At 40.5% G+C, this 20,484-nt stretch overlaps 1 protein-coding gene across 1 annotated transcript in view; it reads left to right on the top strand.

The window, feature by feature from the left end:
* The window catches only part of pkp4 (plakophilin 4), a 116,333-nt gene extending 96,169 nt beyond the window's left edge, over positions 1-20,164 (top strand). The window contains 12 exon segments of the mRNA XM_079562841.1: positions 4,965-5,148; positions 7,860-7,977; positions 9,936-10,124; positions 10,661-10,834; positions 10,947-11,097; positions 12,070-12,262; positions 13,752-13,836; positions 14,014-14,131; positions 14,207-14,347; positions 15,875-15,939; positions 19,217-19,441; positions 19,443-20,164. Coding sequence (XP_079418967.1) covers positions 4,965-5,148; positions 7,860-7,977; positions 9,936-10,124; positions 10,661-10,834; positions 10,947-11,097; positions 12,070-12,262; positions 13,752-13,836; positions 14,014-14,131; positions 14,207-14,347; positions 15,875-15,939; positions 19,217-19,441; positions 19,443-19,514 — 1,715 coding nt within the window. The 3' untranslated portion in view covers positions 19,515-20,164.
* Positions 20,165-20,484: the final 320 nt, after the last annotated feature.

The raw sequence follows: 20,484 nt of genomic DNA, 5'->3' as shown, positions 1-20,484 counted from the left end.
GACTGAAGGCGGTCAAGTTTTTTCCGGGTGCTACGGTTTCCTCTACCTCCAAAAACATGCTGGTCAGGTTGACCCACAGAACACCTGAACACAATTTCGCTGTCCACTTGTACAATGACAAATAAAGCACTAAAATTAGCAAAAAATGAGGGGCAAGAATCAGAAAAAAAATGTGTAAACAAAATTGGGAAAAATGGGGCAAACATTTGGCAAAAAAAGGGAAAAATAGAGAAAAAATAAAATGAAGGGGAACAATAGCTAGAAATCATTTATTTGAGCTGAAGCAACCCAGTCACTTCCTTTTAATGCTGTCCCTCAACAACATCAAAACTATTTTTTTGGTACCTGCTTTTGTTACTTTATTTTTTTCAATACCGATACAATACCAGTATCGTTTTTTTTTTTTTTTTTTTTTTTATTTATGCACCAGGTGTCAGGTATTTACAGTGAGTACATACATTTATAAATGAAAATAATAATAATAATAATTACAATAATAGTAGTATTAGTGAAGATTACAGTGATGAAACGAACAGAGAGATAGAAGAAACACACAACAAAAACAAAACAAAAACAAAAAAGGGAAAGAGAGAAAAGGAGAAAAAAATAAAAATAATAATAATAAATAATAATAAATATAATAATAACAATACCAGTATCGTTTAATGGTCCCCCGCCCTACAAACATGTAAACTCAGATCAAGAACCTTGTCTATATGTAAGCATTTTTCCTATTGACGGTTGATTTCACAAAGTTAAGAAATCCACTAAAACACATTTAAATCATCTCGTATCTCGTTGAAATCTGGTCTGCACTGCCGATGACGATGCGGCTGTACTGTCTACTAAGTATTGATGAGCATGTGCCATCTTCACAGACTTCAATCCTTCCTGATAGGTCCATTAGTCTCCATCAGCCATAATCTTTAGACATCGATTACCTTTAGGGAAAGAGCAATCCGTCTTATGCCACCGCTCACTTTATCGCTCCGGAGCACTGACTGGAAGATATTTTTATCCACGCCTGTCTTCGATCACACACGTCTATCTCTTCATTCTGGATGTGGACTAGTGGCGTCTTTGTCACCGTTCTGTGCGTCACCCCTTGGGTCAATGTTTCTCATAGTAAGGCCAAGGGACAAGGGAACGGCACAGAGAACAAGGCTTGGAGGTCTGTTAACACGCATTCGGACATTCAGTGGCAGGCAGCTATGAATCATGGGTAGTGCTGCCGGTGCGGGTTTGTTGACAGCCTGTCAGTCACACCTGGGCGGACTCGCCTGTTGATTTGTCTAGCGTGGAAAACCTCCAGGGGGCTTGTTCTGTGGCCTGCTGGGAACATCATGTTTGTCAAAATGACGGCAGGTTCATGATCATTTCCTTCCTTTTTAGATTTGTTGTCGACCTTATTGTCACAAAACTTTAACCTCTTACCACCCGCCTTAACCGAGTGCATTTTCTCCAGCAGTAGTAACGCCTCATTTGAAAGCTAAGACCTACAAAACTGATCTAAACTGATCTTTTTCCATGCGTCGTTGCTGTTGTTTCTTCATCTCATTTTTGCCATTATTTTGTTGAGTTTTTGTCACTTTTTTGCTGCTTTTTTGTTGCTCTTTTTTTGCTTGTTTTGGGTCCTTTTTGGTCCTTTTTTGTTGCATTGTCATCCTCGTTATCTTCACATTTTTGTCACTGTTTTGATGCTTTTTCCAAGAGGCTTTTAGATTTGGGTAATGTCACACTGGAGGTAATGTGTCCGGTTCAAGTGAGGGTTAAGAGGTTAATCATTGTAAAAAAAAAAAAAAAAACTAATAGAGAGAAAGGGTCCAGTCGAGTAGAAAGTTTAGACAAAGATCCAACTTTTGAACACGAGTACAAAAACTATTCTTTCTTCCTTGCATACATATGTACCTGCTTATTTTCATTCCCAGCCGTTCCGTCTTTAGAATAAACGAGTCCAGACAGCTGTGGAGGCCGGTCTGCGGACATCAGTCAACAAGAGAAATCGTTTCTAACCTGCGATAAAGTCAAAGAGTGACTTTTAATGTGCTTAAAGTCCCCGGCATTAGCATTTGATTTGAAAGTCTCCCACTGTTGAATGTCTGAGAGGTGCAGAGACATTAGCCCACCTAATGAGAGGGCTGGTGCAGGCAGTCCTGCAGATAGCTGGCAAACACATGCGCTGCATTTTAAATTCGAAAGGCTGTGGGTAAAGTAATGTGCTTTGTAGATGTTTATGTCGGTAAAGGACAGCTGTTAACAATGGTAATGGTTAGTCTGCAGTAAATGCCATCTGTTTCCTTATAGGGCGAATAATCCTCCAACTTTTGAAGTTCTAATCTTAATAAAGCTTCATCTTGACCCTTCTATGGCATGTGAATAAAAGAAATTGATCATTGTTTTTCTAAATAGATATAGGTTTAAGGAAATATGTTTCAAATAACACACATGGAATAAATCCTTTGTAAAGAAACAAAACAAAAGCTTTAAAACTGATGCATTTCACTCTAAGATCGTGCCTTAGGAATGGCTAAAGACCTGTTCTTTTCTAATAATCATTGCAATCTTATTGATCACAATCTGATTAAATTATGATTAATTGCATTGTCCTGGTTGAAGGAATTTTTGACAACTTAACTTGTTTACCTCAGTAAATCCTTTCCATACTCCCTCTGGGGGTAATACAAGTGTTAATGGGATGATTGGGAGGTATTTCATCTCCTCCTGGTGTCTCTGGCCATAAAACCACAATTGCAACTTGGCTGCCACTGGGTCGGAGTCATCAATACACACTAATGGAATCATGAAGAAGCTAACAGGCTAACGGGCAAAGCTAACTGTGGGCTAGCACCACTTAAACAGTATTTACAGCCAAGTTTGAGATTAAAAAAAATATCTCCATTGTGTAATTGGATGTACAATATCCCTCTCTCCCTTTTCTGTCAGCAAAGTATTTACTCTCACGGACAATTAATGAGTAAAGAATTGTAACATGCTACGACACCTGCAGTGGCGCTTATGGCCTCTAGGGGCATGAGTTACTTAGTACTGCTTTAAGTGGCTGCATAATCAAGTCACAAAGGCTTCCATCACAGTACTTAGGAAATGATATTATATACCCCTCAGCGCTGTAGGTTCGTCCTCTACAAACTTGCACTGAACTCAAATCTTATTGCAAAGCGCTTCACTTGTTTGAAAATCCACAATTCGTTATTATGCCCCTTGCACAGCAGTCATATCGATGTCCTGCGTCATAATCGGACATTGTCATTTCTGAGCGGTCCGTTTTTAGCCCTGGGTCTTCTCTGCACACTGCTCCAAGGTTAGCAGTGCCCAGCAGGAGCCAGCGTGTGCCCGAGCATAAGCCTGGCAGCGAGAGCCATCTAATTAAAGGAATATGCTACAAGGAGGATAATCCCTGACAGATGCAGCTTCAAAGACGACCAAGACTGTGTAATAATAATCAGTGGTTGCTAAAGTATGCTTGAACTGGGTGACATGATATTATTATGGGGGACTTGATATTAAGCTATTATTAGATTTCAAACAAATGACAAAGTGCCACACAAACCGTGTCTTCACATTATTACCTTGATGGAAAAGTAATAATGTCCACCCACAGATGCGATGGATTTCTACAGTGTGTAAAGGCTGGTCTATGTGCTCTAGTGCTGGGGTTAAAGGTTTTTGACTGGACTGTTGGCTAATGGTACATTCATATTGCGTGGTTGTGTTTACCACAGTTTGTCATAAAAAAAAGGAAATTGTTTGTGGTTTGAACGCTACTGGACTTTACTTCTCATCTCATCATTTAGCCTTGATTTAGTCGATGGTATTTTGAAAGAGACATTCATGTTATTAAAATGGTATGGAGGTGCAGGAGGTTTTAAACTCCCACCTGAACCGTGCACCTTTTCTCCAGTTTGGCTTTACCCAAATCTGCCAACGTCTTGAAAAAAGTGTCAAAACTGCAACAAAAACGAAGATGAAAAACATGACAAAAGAGCAACAATGACACAATAATAAAGCGACAAAAACGGGACTAAAGGGGGATGATGAAAGAGTGACTAATGTGATGTAAACGTGACAAAAAGCTAATTAAAAGAGACAAAAACACTTGAAGATGTGATTTTTAAAAAAAAGCAGTGCAAGCACCACAAAAAGATGCCATCAGTTTTGTGGGTCTTAGCTTTCAAATGAGGCGTTACTCTGGCCTATAGGCTGTAAGCTCCAGTGGAAAAGATTTTAGATTTGGCTGAAACTGAACTGGAGAAAATGTGCTCAGTTAAAGCGGGACTTAAGAGGTTAAACTCATAAAGGCACGGCGGCAATCTCACCCTGGTCATAAAGATTCCCAGGCCGGGGACCGGGCATGGCCTTTCGTACTCATCTCAAATGAGGGATATTATGGAAAAACAACTTCAAGCAATAACATGCCTGAAGTTGTATTGTTGTTGTTGAGCCTCTTTCTTTCTTTCTCTTTCGCATCTTTGTGTAATATTTGAATCTTCTTCAGTGGTTGTTCGTACCACTGCAGCAACAGTTCCCCAGTCCTCCTGTTCCCAAAAAGCTTCTTCGGAGGTCCTACTTTTTGCTATTGTGTTTTGGATGCTCTGGCTTCCTTACCACAAAAAACATGTATGTTAATATAGTTTTATTTGTTTGCCTGTTTAATCTATTTATTTTCTGCTTCTCCTTAAATACCCTCCTAATGTGTTACTGTCATATGCTAATAGTCAGTTGACACTGATGACTTTTCCCCATTGTAGATTTCCACATTTTAAAACAGCATGAACTGGTTAGAATTTTTGCCGTGCGTGTAAACAAGTGCCTGCTGTGTGGACGTTGATAGACCTGTCCACACATTCCAGCACCTGACAGCTGACCAAACTACCGCTGCGTGCCTTTGTCCTGCGCCTGTGTGTGCTGTGTTTACATGCTGTGGTCTCCCTCTCTCTCCTCTACAGGGGTGCTGTGGAACCTGTCCTCGTGCGATCCGGTCAAAATGACAATCATACGGGACGCCTTAACCACTCTGACCAACACTGTGATCATCCCGCACTCTGGCTGGAGCAGCAGCACCTTCGACGACGACCACAAGCTAAAGTTCCACTCGTCTCTGGTGCTGAGGAACACCACGGGCAGTCTGAGGTATGCACCTCAATCTGATGCCTCCTATAGAGTTTTTTTAATTTACTCGCAGTTGCACAACGTGAGGTGAATATTGATCATACCACACACAGCTGGTCCCATTCGAGGTTGCCCTTTTTGGAAAATAATATAACAATAGCCTTCCCACACAGCTAGACCTGTCATTTCAATGGTGATCCCTACACTCGGTGGTGGTAAGTTACTTATGTACCTACGGCTTACAGCTAGGGATGCACCGATCCGATACTTGTATCGGATACCGGAGCCGATAGTGGAAAAAGTATGCTATCGGTGATCGGCTACAAATATCCAATACTGAACCAACACCAGTTTTGAATCGCACAGTTTCAAAACACAAGTTTCACAGACTAACTCTGAGTGAATATGGGCAGTATGTCATTTTAAAACTTAGAACCTGGAGAATTTAATCGATGAGATAGGAACATTTATTATTTAACATTTATTTTTAATCGTCGCACACAATGCCACGGCTAGCAACTGGCAAGGCGAGTAAATTGTTTTGCCCAAGGATACAACAACGATATGAACTGGCGTGAGCAGGATTACTGATTTTCCATTGATGAGACAAACCCACCTGAGCCACTTTTGCCCCAAGTGCTCGGTGTTTGTACTGCAGCCGCTGCCGTATCCATCAGTCTGTTTTGCAACATTTTTGTTTTGCTCTTGAATATATATATATTGTATTGTTTGTCTTTTCTAGCTTAAAATATATCTGATCCAATTGGACAAATAAATGAATACATTAATTTATAGGTGTATTAGCCCATCAGCATATCGCAGTCTAAACTCCCCTTACTGAAAAATGCACAAATCACTGTTCCTATTGAGTCACAATCCAGGATCACTGGATTTAACACGCTTACCACTAGCACCTCTGTGTGGACAGCTGCTGAAATTGCATCCACCCGCGCCCAAAACATCTAACCACTTATTAAAACAAATGAGTTAAAAAAAAAACTATAAATATAATAAATAAGCATTAGAAACATAGCTGTATGATCTTAAAGCCAATTTGAGATGTTGCCTACGACCCATGAAGCCTGACAGAGCATATTTGCCCCCATTCTGTTCTTGGCTTCCCAGTGAGTGGTGATGTAATGCGTCTAGCTTTTCTCTTGGGGATATTTCCTTTGAAGACTGCTGCTGCTGGATGGAGAACACAGCGCTTTAATTGGTGACAGTCTTTTCAGATAAGAGCGTGCAGATAGAACATGTCCTCTCCGCCGCGTGTGAGTGTGTCAGCCGTCGAGTTGTTTAAATGTGCCGAGGTGGGTTAAGTGGTGCTGTTGCTTTAAAATGTCTTTACTGGCACTACCTCAACCCTTCGTCATATGTCACTGTCAACATAAAGCGATTGTCACTTTTAGACAGACTGGCAGTGAGTGGAATAACCGCTATATTGAAGTGCATTTCAGAGACTGTGTCAGTACTTTTTACTTCACTACTTTGTAACAGTAAAGTGTTTTTAGTTTAAACACTTTTGTTTTTGCTGTGATGTCATTGTAGACGTAGTGTATTAGGTGAGTTGAACGTAATAAAGTCTGAAAACACCAGCAGCTCTCCCCTGTGTATCAAGAGCATCATAAATTTAACCTTTTTTAGTTTTTTTTTAATTTTATCTACTAGGCCCTGTACTTGATTGTTTTGTTGATAATGAAAGAGGGGGCAGGTAAATTAAATTGTTTGTTGTGTCCAATTTAATCCCTAATTTCCCTAACTCATTCCTTACTTCAGAATTCTTCACAGGGATGAGTTTACAAGCACTTTTCACAACTTGCAGGGTCACCTTTCATGCTCACTGTCAAAGTAATGCTAACAAGCTAGTCTACAACTTCATGAAATTGATGCAAATACTTTATAATTAGAGGGTGTTTTGAGTTTACAATCAAAAAACTAAAAATAGGCATAGCGCCTTTAAAGCAGTAATAGGTAACCAATGCCCCTAGAGGCCATAAGCGCCACTGCAGGTGTCGTAGCATGTTAAGTTTTTGTACTCATTAATTGTCCGTGAGAGTAAATACTACGCTTACAGAAAAGACAATGGGAGAGCGGGATATTGTACATCCAATTATACAATGGAGATATTTTTTTTCACTCAAACTTGGCTGTAAATACTGTTTTTAAGTGGCGCTAGCCTGCTGTTAGCTTTGGCCGTTAGCCTGTTGGCTTCTTCTTCGCGATTCTATTAGTGTGTAATTGGGGACTACGACCCAGTGACAGGGAAGTTGCAATTGTGGTTTTCTGGGGGAGATGAAAGACCCCCCAATCATCCCCTCAACACTTGTATTACCCCCAGAGGGACTACGAAAAGGTAAACAAGTTACTTAGTACTGCTTTGAAGCGGATTCTTTTACTTCAGTTGATCTTGCTACTTTCTTCCACCAATTCTATTGCTGCAAGATTGTATTGCTCAGGTACAACTCAAGTAGCACATATGGAGTAATTAAACTACTCTTAAAAGTACCATCTCTTTAAAAAGTTACTGACGTAAGTGCAACAAAGTGACAAGAGCTGATGCCGTTATGAGTCCAGTTAGGCCACACACACTTTGTACTTCACAAACTGTCTACAAAGATGGTCAAACCCGCACGAGCAGCTGCCGCCGCCTTGCTGTTTACCGCGGTGGTGTTGTTGCCCATTTGTTTGTCAAGCTAAGCCCCAAATCAAAGACTGTGTGTTTGTTTTGAAAGGAACCTGAGTTCGGCTGGGGAGGAGGCCCGAAAACAGATGCGCACTTGTGAGGGGCTGGTGGACTCGCTACTCTACGTCATCAAGGCCTGCGTCAACACCTCGGACTTTGACAGCAAGGTAAAGTACACGTACACACACAACCACACATTTACTATGTTTACCGAGGGCTTCGTTGAAATTGCTCGATTCAGACACATTTCTGATGGATTTCTGGGGGCTTTTTGTAGAACCTCTGGATGTGTCTAGGTTGCGACTTGATTGTATAGATTTAAGTAGTTTCAGTTTGTTGTTAGCTGCATGTCATCTATTTCTTTGCACATTAGGGCTCACTCAAAGGAGAAACATGTTGCCGTAAGATAAGAACCGTGAGGGGAAATCTCCTTGAGCCTGTTTAAAGATTTCTTCCTGTCTACATTATGCTCATGGAAAGCCAGTAGCGGAAAACTGCTTCATGCTCCACTGCCCAAAGCACCAGCCAATTAAAACATCATGATAGGCCTCTCCTTATCAGCACAGACTTGACAGTACATCCGCGTGTCCGTGTGCTGGAGATTAAATCACGCTCCCAGATGTACTTTTATGTGGTGTGAAAGTACTTGAAGAGGCAAGTGGCTCGTTTGTAATCCTTTGGGAGCGGGGCCTCTCTCTTCTGTCAGATGTATATGCTCATTGACATTCTGCGAGCTTCTGCACTCCAACAGCATGGGACTTAGTCCATTAGGCTGGGTCCAAGATAGTCTTTCTAACCAAACGCCCTTTAGGTTGTGTGACTAATTGATTAGTAACGCTGGGAAATGTCATGAATACAATGGTGTTATGTGTATTGTGGCTTTTGTCAGAGTGATTTAGGGACCTCCCACCATGGCAGTGTCAGTTCAGTTCATTTTGTTGCCGATTCTACCACATGTAAAGCACGTTAAGACAATCTCTCAAACCCATAGTGCAAAAAATGAAAACACCATCACATAAAAACCCTTTCATGCATGAATTATGATCGGCGGCTTCAGGATTTTTTTCCCACATGTTTTTTTTACTCAATAGGCATGAGAAGAAAATAGACACTTTCATTTTTATCAACATGCATTCTTCAAGGTGTTTTTCCCTCCAAGCCCCTCCCCGGTGCAAGCTGTAGTCAGGCTGCACCCCCCCTCCATACAAAACTTTGGCCCTCAACATTATATCTAAACATAAACATAACTGCCCATCTGATCCTCTGACCAGACAAAGCTCTGCCCCCTTGGGGAGGCCAAAACCCTATGCTATGAACCACTGCTGCATATGACTCTGCAGGCAGAGTTATGGCATCTGTTTGCATTTCTTGATCAAAAACAACAAAGTTGCAGCAATACTATATATCGTAGTCAAAATGTAGCTAGCATGATGCTCAATTTAGTGGACACATGAGTATTACACAATTATTCTTATTATTCTTATTATACAATTTCCTCAAATCACAAACTCTATACTTATATTGATTATATATAAGTGACAATTTGACAATTGTATTACTCCTTAGGTGTTGCTTGATGTCCCATGCAAGGGTCTCCTAGAATAGAAGGGATGGACATTCCTCCCCTGCAAGGCAAACCTGCTCTTCTGTCCATCTTGTTCTTGAGGGAGAAAAAATGCACTTGCAAAAGCTGACCAGTGGGTGGAAGTGTCTGGTACAACACACTAGCGTGCACTGTAGACTCATTCATGTCGGAGAAAACAACAATTTAGTAACTGCCCACTGTAGTGACTACTATGCATGAAAGGAAGAGCACAAAATACACATGGACACAAAAGGGGGCAGCAGAGAGAGGGAAGAAGAGAGTTCAGTTTCCTTGCAGCCTTGTGAATGAAGCTGCCCCAGTCAGTTGGAGCTGGCACGGATCAAGGCTCTGCAGCCTTCCCCATCAAGACGTGACTGAATAGGCTGCGATATGTATGCAGTGTTCTATCCCTCTGAGACAACCCTGTCCGAACGGGCTCTGTCCAGATCATTGTTGCTGAGCCTCATCACAGCGGTCTTCCAGTCCACTGAGATGTGTTTGGCGTTCTGACTCTGACAGCTGTCTCTTTTCTGTCCATAGATTGTAGAGAACTGCATTTGCACTCTGAGAAACCTGTCATACCGCCTCGAGCTGGAGATGCCCCCCTCCAGACAGGTCGGGGGAAATGAAGTCGACGGGTTGTTGGGATGCGAGTCACCCAGTAAAGAAGACGACTCAAGTTGTTGGGGACGCAAGAAGAAGAAGAAAAAGAGCCCACAAGAAGACACTGTGAGTTTGTCACTGGTTTGAAATACATTATAACATTTTGCACTAATTGTAAGATTTCAAAGTAATACATTTGTTTAAAATGACAAAAATCACAGTAGTTTTCACTGTTGAACATAGTTGAACCAGCGTCAGAGAAATACATGAACTAACGCAATAGCTAAATTTTTGGCTAGCTCAGTATGAGATAAAATTGCACAATTCGATTACTGTTTAGTATTGCACTAGCCTGGTAAGCCATTTGAACGCAGTATATTGTAATTTATTTATTTTTTACAAAAATGGTAACCAACTTTTTCATCATATTGTGTCAAAATAAGACAAAAAACAAAACAAGGTTTAAATAAAAGTAAAATCGTAGTTTAAAGTCTTGACTAAATCAGATTTTTTTTAACAATTAATTAATAACAATTACCAGCATTTTTGTTTTGCACTCTTTGCAAAAAATAAATGTGTAAAGCCCCTGATATTGCGCTAATGATAAGTTGGCGATATATTGTGCTGTCATATAACGCTACTACTGTATTACTGTTGTGTAGTGGGACGGTGTGGGACCAATACCCGGCTTCTCCAAGTCTCCCAAGGGCGCCGAGATGTTGTGGCACCCCGCTGTAGTTAAGCCTTACCTCACACTACTGGCCGAGAGCTCAAATCCTGCCACTTTAGAGGGAGCTGCAGGGTCTCTTCAAAACCTATCAGCGGGAAACTGGAAGGTACTGCTCTTATTTTTTCTACTATCAATCTAATACTTTGTGCTTACGCTCCGTGAAAGGAAGGATTACTTGTAGTCTTCTCCGCTAGAAGCTGTCATTTTGTGTGTTGCAGTTCGCGGCGTATATTCGAGCGGCGGTGCGGAAGGAGAAAGGGCTGCCCATTCTGGTGGAGCTGTTGCGGATGGACAACGACCGCGTGGTGTGTTCGGTTGCCACGGCGCTGAGGAATATGGCGCTGGACGTGAGGAACAAGGAACTCATTGGTGAATAGATTTTTTAAACTGGCACTAAGACAAAAGTATGGTCTAAATGAAGTGACTGGTCTAAATATGGTCTAAGTATGGTCTAAATGACTTTTTGCAACCATCATATTAGCAACCCACAGACTGTTTTCTGTTTGTGTTTTATTTCTATGGAGAGATTTTTGTTTCTTGTTAATATAAAAATATACTTTAAAGGGACTATACGGAGTTTAAAAATGTTAAAATTATGTATTTTCCTCCCCCTACATGTCCTAATGTGTGGAATTCACCACAACTGCCTCTAAAATCCTGCACTGTCACTCAAAAACGTGTTACTTCGGGTCCAAATTGCCGTCATGCACACGCTTAATATAGAACATGCAGTTACATGTATGACCTGAGGTGGCAGTAGTGAGTATAAAATGGCAAACTTGCATCTAGCCCCTTTACCAGTACATGGCAGAAATATAGCAGCTGTTGAATAATTGCTTAAAACATGTTTAAAACTTTACTATGGATGTAATTACTTCACTGGAGGAGACTTAACACTGTGTTTTAGCCTTGAAGCTAAAGGCTAACGCTAATTAAATGCTAATAATAATAGCACCACCATCTCAACACCTTTTTTTGAAACACACTCGGCTTGATGTTTATTTAACTTTTATATGTATGTTATATCTTTTTTTTTAATTTACTGTATGTTAAAATGTGGACAGGAAGTAGTCTTTACCTTACATTGGCCAACAGGAAGTTAGCCAAAAACATTCCGTGCACAAAACCTATTCTGTTCTGACTTTACTACTGCTGTAAGATAGGGTGACTAGGTTTCAACGTGGATCACTGAACAGTTTGGAGGATTGAGAGACAAATGCACTTTCTATTAGCATCAAAGCTAATAGAAAGCGCTTAATTTTACCATGTAAATAAAACTCACTCTCTGAATCAAGATCCCAGTTTGTCCTAATAAATCCCCCCTCGCCTTCTGCTTGTCAGGGAAATACGCCATGAGGGACTTGGTGAACCGCCTGCCTGGGGGGAACACCACGCTGCTCTCTGATGAAACGGTCGCCGCCATCTGCTGCACTCTGCACGAGGTCACCAGCAAAAACATGGAGAACGCCAAAGCCCTGGCAGACACGGGCGGCATCGAGAAGCTGGTCAACATCACCAAGGGCCGCGGGGACAGGTGAGGATACCTGTGCCGCTTTTTGACCACTCATTTTGATTTGGTTTCAGTCATACATCCTGTGAGGTTGGATTTGTTTACTTTTGCTCAACGAGATATTGTGTTGACAAAAACGACATATTAGTCAATGAAATAAACATGGATATGGTGTCAGAATCCCTAGGATCAAAATGAACGTGACAGGACAAGCCGTAGCCGCAGGGAAGGTGCTTTTGTGTGCATTGAGGTTTGCTGTCCCAGTGGGCGGCTGGGATAGCGGCTATTTCGAGTCAGCTCTATATAAAGTAGTGTTCTAGGTTGAAATGCATTCGGGACAGAGTGTACTTTCCATCATTCTGTCGTTTGAACATTCTTCGGTTTACACAGTGGTCAAGGTGAGATTTGGGGGTTTCTTAAAAGGAGGTGAGACAATTTTACATGGCCTTGATAAAAAAATGTGACGAGAAAACTACGACTGTTACTATAAATGACAAATATAAAGGTGAGCTTGGTTGCCTTAACCTGTCATATATTTAGCTTTAGTGCCTACTGTTTTAGCACTAGGATGTGGCAACCAGAAATCTGGGGCTCTGTGGGCTTTTTGACCGAACAATATGCAGGGTGTGCTATGTAAAATGTGTTTCTAATTATGAACAGGAGTGGGAACCTCTCAGTACCTCACGATTCGATACGCGATCCATGGCTCACGATAACGATAACTATATTTTGCACAAAAATTACAATAAGCAGCATAGACATTTTAACATACTACATATTATTCATCATTTACATTTTGTATTGTTACAAAATCGATAAAGAATACCAATGTATTTAAAAAAAAAAAAAAATGTTTTTCTTGTTTTCCAAAAACAGTGAAATATGATTTTGGCCATTATGCTAGAGATTTTTTTTTTTAATGTGCTTTGTTCCCCTTTTTCTTAAATAAATAAGTGAATAAATGATCCCTGACTTATTACACACTAAGAAATGGGTCTATTGATCTGTTGGTGACATCACTTCATTTACATTTGAATAAACAAGAAACCACAGTCCTGTTTCAAAAAGAATGAATCAACCCCAAATTAATCTTCTTTATAATTAGAAAAACTATAATTAAAAGTAATATATTTGTGTGATGGTGTTTTGTCCAAGTGCTTAAAATCATAGTGCTGCCCTCTACTGGTCTGCCTGAATTCTTGATCATTATTGGCCTGTATTGGCTGAAGACAGTGGGGCACTGCTACACCATTAATGTGCGTGACATTGGTCATTAATATCCAGATGTCATCAAAAGCATCGATATCAGAATAAAAAGTATCGGTATCGTATCGACCTGAAAAATATCGTGATATATCACAAAATCGATATATATTGTCACCCCTAATTTACAATAAATCAACCTAAAAAATGTTTTCAGTAGTTGATTTTAAAATTATTTTCTTGTAACTTATCAAAGGACATGGATGGGTATAATGTTTATGAAAGTAAATGTATTTATAAATGTTTTCAGGTATTCTGTGAAGGTGGTTAAAGCGGCAGCTCAGGTGCTCAATACACTGTGGCAGTATCGGGATCTACGGACTATCTATAAGAAAGTAAGTCAAGTGAAAAGTTGATCAAATGCTATTTGATAGGAAAAGTTTGTGTGAGTGAAAGCCACACATTTGCAGAAGTTGTACATTTATGCGTAGAAGCTGTTCCTTATTGACACCAAAATCTTTTTTTTTTTTTTATCTGTGCCTAAAATATGTATTGCCTTGTTTTTTTTCCAGGACGGTTGGACGCAAAACCACTTCCTCACCCCCGTCTCCACACTAGAACGGGACAGGTTCAGGTCCCAGCCAACGCTCCCCACCAGCACTATCCAGATCTCCCCAGTCAACCATCCTGGTCAGTCCACTTTGTTACAGGCGCCGTCAGAGCGAAAAACACACAGTGGTAGTCAGTCTGTTATTCTCCTTTCAGCTGCCAGCGCCACGTCCTCTCCGGCCATGTTGGGCATCAAAGACAGGAGGGACAACACCCGGGACTATCAGAGAGCACCATCAACTATGCAATTTTATAGTTACCAGGCGGACAACAGTGTACATAAAAACCAGTATACAGGTATGGGGAAAAAAACGCACACTGAGAGGTATTCATATCCTTCCATTTATGTGTTAAATCTTTCATTTTTTGTTTGTTTTTCTTTTAAAAAAAAGTGTATATTAAGAAAAAGCTCCTCCACTTTATGATTGAAAGCACTGGAATGGGCCTGCAGTTGTTGCGTGAAAACTTGTCACTATGAAAGATGCTGTGACGATTATATTTGGCTAATTTGTCTTGCTGAAAAAGCTATGATTCATTGCTTGTCAAAGATTGCCACCGTGAAAGGAGAATAAAAATAGAAGTATATCTTTAAAGATGAGCACTTCCCACTGAGTTCCTCCAAAAGTTTGCAAACACTTTGACAGACTTTTTTACCAACTTTCTCTGTATTATCAGCCTGTGCAGCCTTGATGTTGACAAGCCTTGAATTTAATACTTTGGTAGGCCATACATCCTTGAATGGAACAATTTTACAAAGTACTCTTTTGATGCTGCACTAGTTTTCAGTAAAAGAGGGAGGTAGCTGAGGATAAACTACCAAACTCATTTCTTTCATTACCTCTCGCATGTCCAGATCATTGGCATAAATTAATATAATATACAATCATACTGTAAATGCAATGCGATATTATAATTATTACAATTTGTAATTAAAGAAAACAAGTTGGGTACCCTCTCTTTAAAGTTCAGCCACACTGGTTTTGTAATACAGTGTGACAATTTCCTCCAAAAGTATAAAACCTTTCTTGCCCACGTTTTAAAATGGTAGTAGTCAGACCGTGCCCTCGCCTCCTAGACTGTTATCTCAGGCTGGCCTCTAGCTTTTCTGTGCTGGGCATTATCTACTTTAAACCTCGAAATGCTCCAAGCAGATTCCATAACCTGTCTACCTTCTGATATTATCTGACTCTGCTCAGGCCTGGCAGCTCTAGGAAAGTTGGTGCAGCTGCTTGCAAAAAAAAAAAAAAAAAGTAATGTTGTAACTGGGGTTTTGGAAAGGAAACCTGCTCGCTACGTGTATGGTCTTAAATACATGGGATTCTTGTATTAGTTATGCAGTTAAGAAATCCTAAACTAAAAAAAAAAAAAGAAATGCAAATTGTCTTCCACAAAATAGGCAATTTTGAGACATTTTCAAGGACATTTTGGGTTAATCAATCCGAGCTGGGCGACTGGGGGGCATGGAGTGGGCAGCCAGACGCACTCCACCCAGACGAGAGCGCTCTCCATCCTGCACCGTGGTAGGAACACACTGAGGGCAAAGTAAACAGCACCAAGCCACAGCCGTCGTGTATTACACAGCCAACTGGAAATTGAGTTTTGGGATTCCTCTGGCTTGATAAAAAGCCAAGTCAAATACTCGTCCCTCGGGCTATGTAAACAACAGAGCAGCAAAAACCTCCCCCTGGTATTGGCCGGTATGTCTCTCCTGCTCAGTGAAGTAGTCCTTGATGGCTGTATAGATTTTTCCAGTCTTTTTAGCCTGAGGGAAGTGGAAACTTTTTATTCATATATTTTTGTGTTGTATCGTTTTGTTTCTTTTAGGGTCTGGTAAGCCTTCATCGTATTACTACCCATCACCTACAAGAGAGGAGCCACGAAGAACACAGGTAATCATTGCCACTGAAAAGCCCCCCCACACAGTCAGGGAATCAAACCCAGGACAGTCTCGACTTCTGAGAGGGTTTTTCGATAAAAAAGAAAAGGCAAAACACTTGAGAAAGAGTTTGATAGCTGCGCTGAAAGGCCGATATTTCAGATCACTTCACTCAGCAGAATGAAGTTTGGCGAGGGCGATCGGCTCTTCCGGCTCACTAGGCTAATACAAAGAGACTGACATGTATTCCGCTGTGGATAAAGGGTGATTCCGGCGAATGACCCAGCTCGTCAGCCTTTGTGAGAAAGCGAGTGGATGTGACTGCCGGGATTGGGACGGTCTGGGCGCGTCTCACGAAGCTGTCAGTGACACACACACACACACACACACACAGAGTCAGCCGTGCCCGTTCAGATAACACCAGCGGAGAGCAAAGGCAACGGGAGCTCCTCTGCAATCAGTTTCAAAAAGTGACGGGACTTCACTTTTTCACTCTTTATTGTCAATGTATTTATTTTTGGGGGGTTAGAAATACGCTGCAATAGGGCTGCATGACTGTGAATGAATATCTGATTGCAAGTAATACAAGTAATTCAACTGTGATCAACTGTGCCATTTGGCTCTTCAACTTTTTTATTGTAATGCTCAAAATTACAATTTTGAAAATGGGTTGTAGCTGAAGAAATCAAATGTACTGGATACAGCAAAAACAAAACAAAAAGATTCCTCTTGCCATCAAAAGTAAAAGTAAAATGTTATGTTATTTGATGTTCATGCTGACATTAACCACAAAGTTATTGCCTTATGGCGTCATATTATCTGCAAAAACTATTGCTACTTACTTTAGAAGACCCCAGGTAGAATTGCTTGTGCCCCAAGTCAGGAGCTAATGGGACTCTCAATAAAATGAATAAACTGTTGATACATACAGTACTAAATACTCATACTCCGACACTACATGACTTTAATAGGACTCTTGACTCCAGGTAGCCAGACCAACCGCATCCATTCTTCTCCCACAAGTTTGGTCACGATCCAATAGTTTGTAATGTAGAAAAAAATCCATATCCCAGTAAACTTAAGAACTTATCTCTTGTCTAATTATCAGCTTTTAGTGCTTCACCAGTTGGAAGTTCAAGCTGTTTCTCAATCCTGTGTGATTTTATTAGTTCTTTTTCATTACTTTGCACTCGTGTAAACCTCCATGTTTGTTTTGATACGTACTGATTAGTTTATCCGTCTGTGTATGACGTTTATTGGAACTTGGCGACATGACACTGGGTCCCAGACTGTGTCTTTGTATAGAATGACATTATTTGGCTGGCGCTGAAGTCTTACAGGAAAAAGTATGGCAATTTAGTAGCTGGTATACTCGGATTTACTAAAACGGTTCCAGTATGGTTTCTAGGTTGCACATTTTAACTTTGATTATCCATTTTAAAGGTGCATTATGCAACTTTTATGTGGGAAAAAGAAGATGATATTTGTTCATATTTAACTGTAGTGACCCAGCAGCTGTATGAGCGGTCAGCATGACACCTTTACTTTAGATCACAGCGGTCTCTAGGACACTCCAGGATTAATTGTTTGGAAGGTTTTCTCTGCTGACGGACCCTCCCACCAGAAAACCTACAAAACAATTGATCCTGGAGCGTTGTAGAGACCACCGTGATCGAAAGTAAATGCGCCATGCTGCCCCCTCGTACAGCTGCTGAGTCAATACGCACACTTTTTTTTTCCGCGTAAAAAAGTTACATAATGCACCTTTAATTTTGGGTGAAGTTACATTATTTATTTATTTCAGACATGTTAGTTACATGTTTTCACATTTCAACAACTATACATGATTTTTTTTTTTTTTATACATGATTGAAAAGGAGCACGATGAAGACAACGCTTATGCTAAGTGCCCCTTTCTTCAAATACAAAAAGTAGACACACAAAAAAGATGGTCTGATTCGCAGGTATTATACTTTAAGCCAAAAGCTAGAATAAACAACACAGGTACTACTGTTTTTAAAGTTAAAATCTAATATTTACACTGCAAAAAGTAATTAACTAGATTAGTATAAACATCTAAATTTGAGCATAATAATCCAAATTTTAGTTGTTTTGACTCGGTAAGTTGTTCTTGGGCGTTTGTCCTAGATTATTTCACTTGTTCTGAGATGTTTCTGACTCGTTTCAATACATTTCGTTCTTCTTTCAGGTAATTTTCTTTGCCAATGGGATAAGAAAATTGGTCTTATCTCATTGGCAATTTTACTTTCTTATTTCAAGCGAGATTTACCTTAGAACCAGTCTGAAATGTCCTCAAACAAGCAAAATAAACTTGGTCCGATCAGGAAAAATGTCTAAATGAGCCAAAAACGCTCAAAACAAGATATATTTCCTCAATTCAAGTCATTTAAGACAATGCTTGATATGTACTTTTTGCAGTAGTGTGTAAGAGTTGATATTTGTTAATTTGAACTGTTTTTTATATTGGTGCACTGTGGAGGAGTTCTTTAAATTCAAGGGCAGGGTGTTCCACAGTTTGACTCAGGCCACGGAGATGCCCATCCGCTTCTGGGTTGTTCTGGCAAAAGGGAGAATAAAGTTAAGTTTTCTACGACTGGATGCATCGGCGTTGAATACAAACATCAATTCAACAGATTGAGCCATTCGAAAAAATCTTGCTTTATACATTATTATCAATGTTTGTAATTGAATGAGATCTTGTCATTTTAATAGACATTATCAACATTATCAATCTGCAGCAGGGGTGTCCAAAGTGCGGCCCGGGGGCCAAATGCGGCCCTCAAACCAATAAATGGTGGCCCTCGGCCTCTTGCTGTATCGGTACACATCACCAGAGATGGACCTTTTTATCTCCATCCATCCATCCATTTTCTTCCGCTTTATCCGGGGCCGGGTCGCGGGGGCAGCAGTCTCAGCAGAGATGCCCAAACTTCCCGATCCACACACACCTCTTCCAGCTGTTCTGGCCTTTTTATCTGAAATGTAATAATTCTATACAATTCTAACCTAACAACTAACATTTTATAGTGCGACAGAGCTGGCATGAAGGTTTTAAGCTTAAATAGAGGTATGGGGCACAATTTAAACCTCTGCTAGTCAAAGCTTTTGCGGCACTAACTACCGATCTATGGCCCTTCACCCTGTGTACGCTTCAATATGCGGCCCCCCACGAAAAAAGTTTGCACACCCCTGATCTACAGCCTATTTGTTTTCGGGATATTTTCTTTTGAAAGCCTCCAGCACTCATTGCTTTCTCCCGTCTCTTCCAGCCTGTGTATTACACCGACGAGACGGGCCGGCGGAACAACTACGACACATACCGAATGTACCCGCAGCATCCGCACGGCTACGACGACTTCTACATGGACGAGGTCATCACGTACCCGCCAGCGGTCGACTACAGCTCGCAAACGCCCGCGCACAAACCCAACTACGTGGACTTTTACGCGAGCACGCGGCGACCTTCGTACCGGGCGGAGCAGTATCCGGGCTCTCCCGACTCCTGGGTATAAAGGCATTCCATTACAGACAAGTTCTGGGGACATTTTGGGAGCACAAACGAACTGAAGAGACATTTCTTTTTTTTTTTTTCATGAAGTTGGCTTTAAAATATTGATTGTGTGTCGTGTGTACAAAAGTCATGGAGTTCGACAAAAGATGGAAGAGTGGGAATGTGTGCCAAAGAAGAAAGTCATGGGATGTGTTTTTAAATTATTTTTTTAGTAGAGAGAGAGAGGAAGTAGATCGGGAGTTTCTAGCTGTACATCAGAGTATTGTCTAGATAGCTAGATGTTAGTATTTTTCTTTAGCGTGGTGAAGTCATGTCAGTGAGGGTGCGCCGGAAGAGCAGAGAAGAAGAAACATGTACGTGCCAAGGCCAAAATGGATCATGAACTCCGTTTCTGTATTAAGAAAAATAAACTGAAATTGTAGACTTATCATGTTAGATTGTACAGAGGGATCAAAGTGTATCTGTACTTATTGTCCAAAAACAGTGTAATGCCATGGAGTCTTGTACATTTCTTTCATTTTATTGTAAATACAGAAAAAAAAAAAAATCATGTTGGCTGGTTTACACGCATGAGCACTGGTTCAACAGTAAACTTGTGCCATGTTAAAGATCTCTATAGATGAATAAATATGATGAAGAAACTATGTGGAAAAGATGGCATTATAACACATGATAAAATAATAAAAAGGTCAGTTTTGTTTTGTAACAGCCGTGTCTTTCAATTGTATGTAAGTGCAGCCGATATAATGCAACCTTTACGAACCTTTAGCCCCATCACAGGAAGAAAACAACATGAAAGGGGACTTTGACATTAGATACAGTACAAGCATGTCTGACCCGTAAGTTGGGAATCACAACTGTCTCTGCATTAATGAGTTTCTTGTCACGCTGGTATATCATGATGTTCGGTGATTTTAGAGTTCTAATGTGGCCAAAAGTATACTGAATTTTGGCTTAAAATTAATTAATTTTCCTATAGCTTCTGTAGCATTCATTAAGATCAAAGGGGGTGAAAGTTAAAAAAGA

This window comes from Gobius niger (genome assembly GCF_951799975.1).
Source record: "Gobius niger genome assembly, chromosome: 9".
NCBI classification, from domain to species: domain Eukaryota; kingdom Metazoa; phylum Chordata; class Actinopteri; order Gobiiformes; family Gobiidae; genus Gobius; species Gobius niger.
This window is presented reverse-complemented; position numbering and strand designations above follow the sequence as displayed.